General features: G+C 35.2%; 1 protein-coding gene across 3 annotated transcripts in view; it reads left to right on the plus strand.

Annotated features, from left to right (window-relative positions):
- LOC132561398 (poly [ADP-ribose] polymerase tankyrase-1-like) overlaps positions 1-13,661 on the plus strand; it is a 29,535-nt gene that overhangs the window by 14,013 nt on the left and 1,861 nt on the right. For all 3 annotated transcript variants that reach the window (XM_060226123.1, XM_060226124.1, XM_060226122.1), the window contains exon 3: positions 462-771. In XM_060226123.1, the coding sequence (XP_060082106.1) occupies positions 462-771 (310 nt within the window). The remainder of the gene's footprint in view (positions 1-461; positions 772-13,661) is intronic.

Genomic DNA, 13,661 nt, shown 5'->3' on the forward strand with positions numbered 1-13,661 from the left:
CTAACAACCTGTTATACAAAGGATGACGGATTGTGTAATAATCACAAAATTTTATCAAAACTTACGCACAAAAGAAATGAGGGATTTGAACGCTACAGGTAGCACATTTTTTGTCTGATTCCGTCAAATTCAGTCCTACGGTTTCAATGTAGGATTGTCACCCTGATTATTCGGAACGTACAAAATATGTCGGAAAAAAGTTGGAAAAAATGCAACAAGAAAACGTTTATTGTAAGGCTCCTTGCTAAATAACGGAATCCAATACAAACGAGGCGTCGAAAAGGGTCACAGTACAAGTTTGCTAGTGCACTATGTAATATTTGCTCACATGAATACTAATACGACAGAAATATTTAAAAGTATCATCAAGTATATCCAATTTTTGTATAATTTCACATACCAATATTTAAATGCTATATCGAACCCAAGGCTTTACACGTCATACACTTGATATTTTATAGGTGGCAGCACTGCAAAGGAACATCAAAGTCGTAGAAAAGCTTCTGTCATGGGGAGCTGATCCGAACTCTCTGGATAGGGCAGGCCGAAGCGCCTTGACGAACGTCATCAGTGAGTGTTTACATGCTTACGAAATAAACCGCGAGATTGACCCTGACGTCATGACCGTTATCGTCCAATTGACCCAGGCGGGTTCTGATCTCAACATTAACAAGTGTAAATGTAGCAACCCGCTCATAGTCTCAACGTTCCTCAAGGTGGAGCCACTGGTGCGATTCTTTTTGGACAACGGCGCATGTCCGGATGTTACATGTAAGATTATTGTGCTTAGCTTCCGCTTGCTATGTGTGTCCCCATATATGTACAGTGTGCTGTTATATGAGTGAGAAGAAAGTGAAAATATGCTACACAATTATTATCTAAACTTTGACCATCATGTTTACTGATCTAGAATATTAAGATTTTTTTTCTTACCCAGTATACTTAACTGCTAATACAGAAACCAGAAAAATAATCACCCGGTGCTTGGTTTCCCGCCTGTGAATGACAACGTCCGTTCGGTACATATCCTAAAATTATTCTACAGTTTAACGGAAACAGAATATTTTATGTTTGGATTTTAATTATCATGATACCTTTTACGAATTTCATGTCACTAATTACATTGTATAAAACATATTCTATAGCCTATCCCTGATCTGTTGCAAAAATCTGCAAGTTGTCTTTATCAAATCGGGTTTTAAAACCCTTCACTGTAAACGCGAAAGCAACGTCATCACTTTATAAATAACCCTAATATTGTCGAGGAAATGATGTAGATCTGGAATTATTCGCGGCAGTGCTATTTTCGATTTTTTTTTGCGAGAAGTTGAATCTGTAAATGAAACAGTGTAAAGAAGAGTAAGATTTCAAGCGACCTTCGTGGATTATTGACGTTTTAAATGAGCTCCCCGAGGTAAAGAACACTTCAGACACTCTCTGCCATCTAAGGCCGATAGAAATGCGAAGTCGTGATGTCTGAAGTACCATATGCTTTTTCCGTAACACACCCACAACACACAAGCACCATTGTGTTGTAAATGGTATCTTACAAACTGGAATCGAATTAGTTTTACATATATTCTGTGGATTAGCGCTAACCATCTTCACCTCTTTAGTTTTTGGAACGATTTCGAGAAAGGCTGGAGCTTTCTAGTTCCGAAGTACGTACGTCTTAGCGCTGGTACAAAGAGACTTAACTTGTATGACGGCGGGTTCCACAGTTGGTAGGTCGCTTGCCACCGTATTGTTATTATGTAGGTACTCTCAAGTGTAATGACCGTTTACAAGTGGTACATCACTTGCTGAATGCGGTACTGAGGTCAAACAAGGTCACGCCTAATGAATCATTAAGTGTCGCTGACCCTAGAACAGACGGAGCAACTGGGCTAATGGTGATTGCGATCACGCTGGTATCTATGATAGCCTGTACTAGACGTCATGGCGGTAGGGTATACGCTATATATTAAAGTCTAGAGTCGTTTAATATTGGACTTGGTTAAGATGTATGAAAATATTAAGTATTTCTTAAATTGATTCTTAGAACCTTTTAAATTAAATGAACTTTTATTTCATAATTAATTTTATTATTGTGGCGAACCCCTCCCCCCCCCCCCCCCCCCCCACAAAAAAAGAACTAAACAAAATTAAGAAACCCTTCAAAAAACCCATCATTTACGGCGTGTGAATTTCGTTTGAGTCTACATTGTTACAGACAAATAGACAGACATTGTTACATCAAACTTGAAAAATGAAAAATTTCGCATTTTCATTCCACTCGCGGACCCCCCTTATTGCAATACCGTAAAACCTCGTTATCTCGAACCCTTAAAAACTCATATACCCTGTATAATTCGAAATATTTTGTCATTCTCGACCAAACTTCACAATAAACATTTGAAATTACTTAAATCGAATACTCGGATAACTCGAAGTTTTCTCTCGGTCACGCCGACTTCGAGATAACGAGATTCGACTGTATATTGTCACGCGAAAATATTGTGAAATATTGACTATTGCGAAATTATCGGTCAACCTCTATTGTTTCCAGATGAATCTATATTTTTAAAAATGATATCAGTTTTCAACAATTTTGAGTTTCATTTTGTTCAAGCTGACCTTACTGGAATGCACAAACAAGAATTCAGTTGTCCTTGAATATTCCTATATCACAACATGTCTTTAAGTTTAGTCTGCCAGAACCAAGTTACATTGATATCTTAAATATAGATTTCAAATATATTGTGCAAGGAACGAGACAAAAGGCCTTTTATGACAGTTGATCAATTATGACGATAAGATAAAGCTTATTATATAAAGATAAAGAATATTATATATATCAGTATATGCCATTGTTGATAAACCACGCCACGAAACAATTTCCTATCACTGTAATCCATTCGGTGTCTTATGGTTTCGATATAATGCTGGGAATGTCTTTTTTCTAGAGTTTTCCCCCCCAATTAAGATAATGATATTGTTATTTCCATAGCACATGTATTGCCGTGTTAATTAGCATGCACATCTTTTTTGGCGAAAATCGCGAAAATGACACTGCCGCGGAAAAAATGCCCATCTGGTAGTATTTGATTACTGAATTGCGGGATTTCTGGAGATACGCCCTATATTTCGTGGAGTTGTGACTGTTTACTGGCAGGGATTTCGTTTTAATAGAACTAGGTTTGGATTATGGCGAATGGATGTTGTGTTAAAATTGCATTTACTTGGCATAAAATAAATATTCTTAGCCCCAGCTTGATATCTTATTGAAGTTTCGTATTTCTTAATTAATATTTTGTCATAATTATACTTTTTCAGAGAAAAACTTAAATGACAATTTGATTAAATAATAGTTCAAATTTATAGCATATTTTTCTACGAATTTTCTGAATGTTAAGATATAAAGTAATTCAAGTTCGTAGGTTAATAAATCTTTAAGAACAATCATAAACATCAAATAAGAAACTAATTTTTAAATTGATCTTGTCAGTCACGAACTTTCTGTATTAATTTTTCTGATTCTTTTTTCGTATTTCAATCGTTCCTTTATCATGAGATGTCATAAAGAAACGTCAATTACTTTTGACGAAAAAATAATGCATTATGTAACCATACGTGTCAAACATACTTATAACTCAGAACTGAGCTTAATCAGCTTAACGCTTTAATAATACAAATTGTCAATTGGAGATTATATGAAATAGTTTTGATTAGAGAAGTTGCAACACACCGTCAGATAATTACTGGAATATCTTATCTGGGATCAGGCGTTTCGGAATTGTGATAATTTGTGTTTGATCCTGTTTGTTTTATTGAACAAATAAAGTCTTTAAGTCAAATATGGAGTCGTGGCTTTCGGAAATTTGAACTAGGTTTGAACTATACAGCATATATGAATAGATATATATATACACGCTAAGAATTTGAACAATTGTGTCATGATTTATATACATTAATTTGTATCTATCAAATTTGACTGTATATAAGATATACGCTCTCCAGTATGTAAATTGCAGTATGATTTATACGAAAGTCTGGTATAAATTCTAGCGCGATAATAAAATTAATTTATATAATAAAAGAAACGAGCAGCTGTGAAAATTTTGTCTTCACTGATGGACAGCATACAATCATATGATAAAACACCCAATTTTGATTATAAGTTTCCCACACGTGAACGTTGCATCTCACCCAGTTTCTATAAAATTGTCTTGTTTGAACTGTATAACCCCTATGTATGTGTGGTCTACCTCCGCGCATGAAAGCCCCGATGGGCGTGTGCTTTCCTTTGATTTTTGTCTTCTTTCCAGGGAAATAATTCTAGTCTTCATATTTTCAGTATTATTACGGAATTGTAAGTATATGATGTAGTATAATTAACTCTTATTTGTAGATCTAAATTACTAAAACGACTTTATCATGAACACTAACAAACACTAAACAAGTTATTGCTTGTAGTCAAACAGTACGGAGCACGGATTAACCAGTTTTGAAACGGAAATCAAATGGTTCTTTATTTGTAAAACTTCACACGAGTGCTGTTTAATAATAAACTTCTGCACTTTTCATCATTACCGTCCTTAGAAATACACAGAGAATACAGAAATTGTTTTGTACCTTCACAAATCTCGATGTACCTTTACGCTGCCTTCCGACTCCGAGGGGCAGATGTTCTTTCATTTTCATACACATCTACCTAATTAATCCTGTCATCTCACTATGTAATTATGTTTGACCGAATGAATATAGTAGGATATCATACAAGGATAAAAAATCCTTTCACTCTATCAATTTCTTAAAGCTTTATATAATTTCTATGCGTGAATACGTTGTAAAGGATGCAATTTTCCTATCTCTCAGCTATGTTACAGTTACAAATGAACAAAGTTGTTAAGTTATTTGAATAAACATTGATATGATATTCAACATATTGTTTTTAAAATCAAGTAGAATAATATCGTTATTATCGTATTTTAATATGACTTTTTATGGAAATACTATATTTTGTTGAAATCCAATAATTATTTATCATTTAAATCATAACTTATTTTTGGGGGGATGCACCTGCCCGTCTAGATTTTGACTTTTCTTTTGATCACTTTGGATTCTCCTTAATCGTCCCCTAAGCTTCAAACTTTAGGCCCTTAGCATCACTGACGAGTCGTAGAAGGACGAAACAACTGTGTGATGTAGCATAACTGACGAGTCCTAGAAGGACGAAACAGCTGTATGATGTAGCATCACTGACGAGTCGTAGAAGGACGAAACAGCTGTGTGATGTAGCATAACTGACGAGTCCTAGAAGGACGAAACAGCTGTATGATGTAGCATCACTGGCGAGTCGTAGAAGGACGAAACAACTGTATGATGTAGCATAACTGACGAGTCCTAGAAGGACGAAACAGCAGTATGATGTAGCATCACTGATGAGTCGTAGAAGGACGAAACAGCTGTATGATGTAGCATCACTGACGAGTCGTAGAAGGACGAAACAACTGTATGATGTAGCATAACTGACGAGTCCTAGAAGGACGAAACAGCTGTATGATGTAGCATCACTGACGAGTCGTAGAAGGACGAAACAGCTGTGTGATGTAGCATCACTGACGAGTCGTAGAAGGACGAAACAGCTGTATGATGTAGCATCACTGACGAGTCGTAGAAGGACGAAACAGCTGTGTGATGTAGCATCACTGACGAGTCGTAGAAGGACGAAACAGCTGTATGATGTAGCATCACTGACGAGTCGTAGAAGGACGAAACAGCTGTGTGATGTAGCATCACTGACGAGTCGTAGAAGGACGAAACAACTGTGTGATGTAGCATCACTGACGAGTCGTAGAAGGACGAAACAGCTGTATGATGTAGCATAACTGACGAGTCCTAGAAGGACGAAACAGCTGTATGATGTAGCATCACTGACGAGTCGTAGAAGGACGAAACAACTGTGTGATGTAGCATAACTGACGAGTCCTAGAAGGACGAAACAGCTGTATGATGTAGCATCACTGACGAGTCGTAGAAGGACGAAACAGCTGTATGATGTAGCATCACTGACGAGTCGTAGAAGGACGAAACAACTGTGTGATGTAGCATAACTGACGAGTCGTAGAAGGACGAAACAGCTGTATGATATAGCATCACTGACGAGTCGTAGAAGGACGAAACAATTGTATGATGTAGCATCACTGACGAGTCCTAGAAGGACGAAACAGCTGTATGATATAGCATCACTGACGAGTCGTAGAAGGACGAAACAACTGTATGATGTAGCATCACTGACGAGTCGTAGAAGGACGAAACAGCTGTGTAATGTAGCATAACTGACGAGTCCTAGAAGGACGAAAAACCTGTATGATGTAGCATCACTGACGAGTCCTAGATGGACGAAACAAGTGTATGATATAGCATAACTGACGAGTCCTAGAAGGACGAAACAGCTGTATGATGTAGCATCACTGACGAGTCGTAGAAGGACGAAACAGCTGTATGATGTAGCATCACTGACGAGTCGTAGAAGGACGAAACAACTGTATGATGTAGCATAACTGACGAGTCCTAGAAGGACGAAACAGCTGTATGATGTAGCATCACTGACGAGTCGTAGAAGGACGAAACAGCTGTGTGATGTAGCATCACTGACGAGTCGTAGAAGGACGAAACAGCTGTATGATGTAGCATCACTGACGAGTCGTAGAAGGACGAAACAGCTGTGTGATGTAGCATCACTGACGAGTCGTAGAAGGACGAAACAGCTGTATGATGTAGCATCACTGACGAGTCGTAGAAGGACGAAACAGCTGTGTGATGTAGCATCACTGACGAGTCGTAGAAGGACGAAACAACTGTGTGATGTAGCATCACTGACGAGTCGTAGAAGGACGAAACAGCTGTGTGATGTAGCATAACTGACGAGTCCTAGAAGGACGAAACAGCTGTATGATGTAGCATCACTGACGAGTCGTAGGAGGACGAAACAACTGTGTGATGTAGCATAACTGACGAGTCCTAGAAGAACGAAACAGCTGTATGATGTAGCATCACTGACGAGTCGTAGAAGGACGAAACAACTGTGTGATGTAGCATCACTGCATCACTGACGAGTCGTAGAAGGACGAAACAGCTGTATGATGTAGCATCACTGACGAGTCGTAGAAGGACGAAACAACTGTGTGATGTAGCATAACTGACGAGTCGTAGAAGGACGAAACAGCTGTATGATATAGCATCACTGACGAGTCGTAGAAGGACGAAACAGCTGTATGATGTAGCATCACTGACGAGTCCTAGAAGGACGAAACAGCTGTATGATATAGCATCATGACGAGTCCTAGAAGGACGAAACAGCTGTATGATGTAACATCACTGACGAGTCGTAGAAGGACGAAACAGCTGTGTAATGTAGCATAACTGACGAGTCCTAGAAGGACGAAAAAACTGTATGATGTAGCATCACTGACGAGTCCTAGATGGACGAAACAAGTGTATGATATAGCATTACTGACGAGTCCTAGAAGGACGAAACAGCTGTATGATGTAGCATCACTGACGAGTCGTAGAAGGACGAAACAGCTGTGTGATGTAGCATAACTGACGAGTCGTAGAAAGACGAAACAGCTGTGTGATGTAGCATAACTGACGAGTCCCAGAAGGATGAAACAACCGTATGATGTAGCATCACTGACGAGTCCTAGATGGACGAAACAAGTGTATGATATAGCATTACTGACGAGTCATAGAAGGACGAAACAGCTGTATGATGTAACATCACTGACGAGTCCTAGAAGTACGAAACAGCTGTATCATGTAGCATCGCTGACGAGTCCTTGAAGGACGAAACAGCTGTAAGGTGTAGCATCACTGACGAGTCCTAGAAAGACGAAACAGCTGTACGATGCAGTTTAATCCATTGTTTGACTTTACTGTATCTCACCCTGATTTATAAAAGAGATGCTATTCACCTGTGTGTCTGTTGTACAATCTTAGGTAGATAAATTAAAGTTCCTTATAGCAGGATATCGATCTATGTGTAGACTCATAATAACAACAGAAATACAAGGTTTCCTATCATTAAGATATCCGGATTTGTGGTCCTTCTAATATGGGGAAATATTATGGTGGGAACGTTATTTTAGTTGTTAATGAGATTTTAATATCTATTTTGTCCGTTCCTGGTTGTCGATTTGAAATTTGTCTAGAAGATGTTTTGATTCTGTGTTATTTTCTTTTCTTTATATTTTTTCTTGATAATGTCAATTCATTTATTCTATTTTTCTTACTTTAACTATCATTTAAAATTGCAAATTTGTCAATCAACAAGGGACACAACTCCTTAAATAACTACCTAAATTGACAATATTTCATAGCTATGGTAACTCTAATGTGCACAAAGTTTATTTTCTCGTCAGGCGCCTCGTAGATCTCAAAATTTAGGCTCCACTGTATCTAACTATAAATTGGTATTGAAACGTCCTATTTGTGTCTCTTTTGTACAATCTTTGAATGTTCGTTAAGATCTTATAAATTAGAGACAATGCCGTTTATGTGACAGATTTCGAGCTTTTCTATGCCGTTCCTGTCTACTTACAAATGTGTAAATTTTATTAACACTGAGAATGATTTATGAATAGCACTCCGTTACTCCGTCAGGGCTACACATGTACTTGATGTTCTTCTGAGAATATCAGGTAAATTAAAATTATAAAATTAATTGAATTATGTCTCTTGGAGCCTCCCCATCTAAATTTTGACATTTTTTGGATCGAGTTTGAATTTCTTCATTCGCCTGCCCTAGGTTTCCAATATTATGCCCTGAACATCACTGAGGAGTGCTGGGACAAAACAGCCACGAGTTGCGCCTAAATTAGTCATTTCGCTTTACAATATCTAATGCTTAATTATGTTCTTTGTAGGTGTTATTCATGCGCGTGCTTTTGTACAACCCTCTTTCATCTTGTCTAAAATTTCAAAGTTGTTTAATAAGATTTATCGGTATGCTCGAACTATTTTTTTTATATGATTACACTGTGTTATTCCGTGACGATTCCCGCCATGTAAATCTTGTTAACTCCAAGTAAGTGATGTCACCTACTTCAATTAGAACAAGAAATACAACAACGGAATCAACAGGCAAACTAACGAGCATCAGACGCGTCCAGCTTCACACTGAACAAAGAAATATATTATTTCCCAATGAGATCTTTATGACGACCGTAAAAATTCCCCATAATTAAACTTCCCCACATAATATGGAATCTCATTGAAGGTCATTACAACTGGTGTTTCTCATATTTAGTGATTTTCTGCTGCCAAAATGTCATGTTTGACTAGTAAAACTACGCAATATGCTTGTTTAGCGTTTAATGTCGGTAGTAAGTAGAATTTCACGTGATCTTATCTATGTTGTATTAATACAGTGATATTACTGTGGGCTGCAATAAGAATCAGTGTAATATGTTGTATTAATACAGTGACTAAGTATAGACTGTATTAGGTTTCAGTGTAATATGTTGTATTAATACAGTGACTAAGTATAGACTGTATTAGGTTTCAGTGTAATATGTTGTATTAATACAGTGACTAAGTATAGACTGTTTCAGTTTTCAGTGTAATATGTTGTATTAATACAGTGACTAAGTATAGACTGTATTAGGTTTCAGTGTAATATGTTGTATTAATACAGTGACTAAGTATATACTGTGTTAGGTTTCAGTGTAATATGTTGTATTAATACAATGACTAAGTATAGACTGTTTCAGTTTTCAGTGTAATATGTTGTATTAATACAGTGACTAAGTATATACTGTGTTAGGTTTCAGTGTAATATGTTGTATTAATACAGTGACTAAGTATAGACTGTATTAGGTTTCAGAGTAATATGTTGTATTAATACAGTGACTAAGTATAGACTGTGTTAGGTTTCAGTGTAATATGTTGTATCAATACAGTGACTAAGTATAGACTGTGTTAGGTTTCAGTGTAATATGTTGTATTAATACAGCGATGTTACTGTGGACTGTAATATGAAGCAGTGTGATATGTTGTATTAATACAATGTATTAATACAGTGACTAAGTATAGACTGTGTTAGGTTTCAGTGTAATATGTTGTATTAATACAGTGATGTTACTGTGGACTGTAATATGAAGCAGTGTGATATGTTGTATTAATACAGTGACTAAGTATAGACTGTGTTAGGTTTCAGTGTAATATGTTGTATCAATACAGTGACTAAGTATAGACTGTGTTAGGTTTCAGTGTAATATGTTGTATTAATACAGCGATGTTACTGTGGACTGTAATATGAAGCAGTGTGATATGTTGTATTAATACAGTGACTAAGTATAGACTGTGTTAGGTTTCAGTGTAATATGTTGTATTAATACAGTGATGTTACTGTGGACTGTAATATGAAGCAGTGTAATATGTTGTATTAATACAGTGACTAAGTATAGACTGTTTCAGTTTTCAGTGTAATATGTTGTATTAATACAGTGATGTTACTGTGGACTGTAATAGGAATCAGTGTAATATGTTGTATTAATACAATGACTAAGTATAGACTGTATTAGGTTTCAGAGTAATATGTTGTATTAATACAGTGACTAAGTATAGACTGTATTCGGTTTCAGTGTAATATGTTGTATTAATACAGTGACTAAGTATAGACTGTATTAGGTTTCAGAGTAATATGTTGTATTAATACAGTGACTAAGTATAGACTGTATTAGGAATCAGTGTAATATGTTGTATCAATACAGTGACTAAGTATAGACTGTATTAGGAAGCAGTGTGATATGTTGTATTAATACAGTGACTAAGTATAGACTGTATTAGGTTTCAGAGTAATATGTTGTATTAATACACTGATGTTAATGTGGACGGTAATAAGAATCAGTGTAATATGTTATATTAATATAGCGATGTAACTATGGACTGTACCAATGTCACGTGATTATTGATAACATTACTTCTTAAGTCTTTATATTTATTTACAAACTAACATTGTAATACAAACACACAAATAGCATTTCTACTACTAATTATGATACACGAATCCGTAACATCACAATTTTATTAATTTGGCACATAGTTTAATATATATACTCATGATTTATACTTAATCATTGAACAAATACATTACTGTTTATTTATCTATCTATTTATTATGATATTTAGATGTGTGATGATATGTATAGCTTCGTACGGCGTCAGTTGTTTTCTTACGTGTAAAGAAAGTTAGAAATATGTTACACCATTGACGAAATATCATTTGTTAAATGTTCAAAACGATCTGCTTCATTTGAAAATGTTGCCAAAACAGTAAATAACGACTCAATAAATAAATGAATAAATAAATAAATAAATAATGCTATATAAGGCATTTCAATAAATCAAAAATAATCATTATTATCATATGAATTAGAAGAATATTACATATACATTAGCAATATACGTTGAGGCGTTTAGTTCAATCATCGTGAAGACATAATGCGATTTGAAGTCGCATTAAAAAAAATGTCCAGATTTTTATATTCCTGATTTGGTTGATTATCATTAACATATGATAAGTCATGTATGTACGTTCCAGTGCTTTCATTTGGTTATTTCGTTACTATCATAATTACAATCGGAAATCAAGGTTATCTCCCCTTGTCTTCATAGCGGATCTTGTTAATATATCTTAACTTATGGAAAAGTTTTAGTTTCGTTTGAGATTGATTAACATGTAGCACTGGATAACCCCTGACTTGTTTTAGTATATTTCATTGGCCAGACATCAGGCACGACACATAGCTTTTCCATTACCAAAGACAAGCTATTTTTAGCTTCGAATTTTGTTGTCTTTACTTAACCGAATGAAGACATTCAGGATATTTTTCAGTTTTTAAACTGCTAACCAGATATAATATATGAATCAGTGATCATATATGTTTATCAATGCTAAAATCATGTGCAGGACTCAATATCATCGGCTTGATATAGAGAAGTCCATGGAAGTGAACGTAATTCAGATTTAAAGTTCATATATTTGAAGAAAAACAAAATTCACGCAGCATAATCTTAAGATCCTAAATATCAAATACTTATTCAAATGTATATAGAAAAACATTTTTCACTTAATAGTGACGTCAACATTTAAAATTTATGTTATTTATAGATAAAATCTTGACACATCTTCAGATATATATAAAGACATGTCCATTTAACTCTTGTAACGTATTGAAGTAAAACAAGACAAACTTAAGCACATCTATAGCTTGAGTCAAAGAAAGTAGATTGTATCATTCTGAACCATATATAACCTATGTTTACTATAAAATAAAAAAAAATCATTAAGTAAACAAATTGATATGAGAAAATGAAAGTTACAATTTAAATTGAATGAATTTTTAAAGTTGGGGTTTAAGATGGTAGAAAAAAACGAGTGATTTATCAATTACGTATGACTTTAAACATAGTGTTAGAATTGCCTGTGGCTGTAAAATAAATCTACAGAACAGAGATACATATCCGGATGATTTAAATAGGCAAAATGCTAATTTCCTTTCAAATATCATGATAAATGTTAAGAAAGAATTTTTCTTTATGTGTAATCTGTCATAATAAGTAAACTTTACAATGTCTTCGATGTTCGTATCGTCTAAAATAGAATATTCAAATGTCATTAAGCGAATAATGATGTAACAATTCATTTTATATCATTCCACATTTATTATAAGGGGTCAAGTTTTAAGATATATTGGCATACGCTTGGTATATCATTCACTGGAAATTTATATCATCCACGGTTTTGAACTTGATCACCTGAATTGTAAGAGAATACATTTTAGAGTTAATATTGATTTAAAGCTTTTCGCACTAAAAATATTGTACTTAAAATCGATTGCGCTAATTTACATTTGGTTAACGTGCCATTGTGCTTTTTGGATGTGCTAATTCATCATCACGCTAATTAAAAAAAAAAAAAAAAAATATTGCATCAAAATTTGATTGTGGCAAATTAAGTACGCTTACAGTATCACAAGACTTATATGTAATTTACATACATACCCGTCTCTATGACAACCATCGACGAAATTATTTCGATTTTATTTCATTATATCTTTTCAATATGACTTTATTGCTGTAAAGAATATTTAATAAATAAATAAATAAGTAAATGAATAAAAAATAAATGAAATAAAATAAATCAATGCATTGTTTATCGGATGCATTCCTAACATAATACTACTGATGAATTGTACGAACGAACAGATTTGAGAACGTAAGTACCTGGTAAAGTTGTATATATAACTGTTCTGGCTAAAGTGAAGTAAATAAAGTAACATGATAATGGATTCGTAAATATGTTCTTAATGTAAATAAAACTAGTAATATTAAACCCATCGCATCGTGGATGGTATAGGTAACTTTCGTAACACTTTGTTTCTAGGGATGACAAATATGGAACATATCAAAACACCCAACAGTAAGTAACAGGCTAAATCCGGAATTATATGATATTCATGCAAAGATAATTGAACTGGCAACGGTAATATGTAATAATGGTCGGGTGGCGCAGCCGACCGGGGTTCGATTCCCGTCACGGACGTGAAAAGGTCCCGACCACGTGGGTTTTCCCCGGGTCCTCCCACAAGAAGACCCCTCGCGCGCCTACATCC

The sequence above is a fragment of the Ylistrum balloti genome, unplaced genomic scaffold, assembly GCF_031769215.1.
Source record: "Ylistrum balloti isolate Yb309-2 unplaced genomic scaffold, AGI_CSIRO_Ybal_v1 Utg371198, whole genome shotgun sequence".
Classification (NCBI taxonomy): Eukaryota; Metazoa; Mollusca; class Bivalvia; order Pectinida; family Pectinidae; genus Ylistrum; species Ylistrum balloti.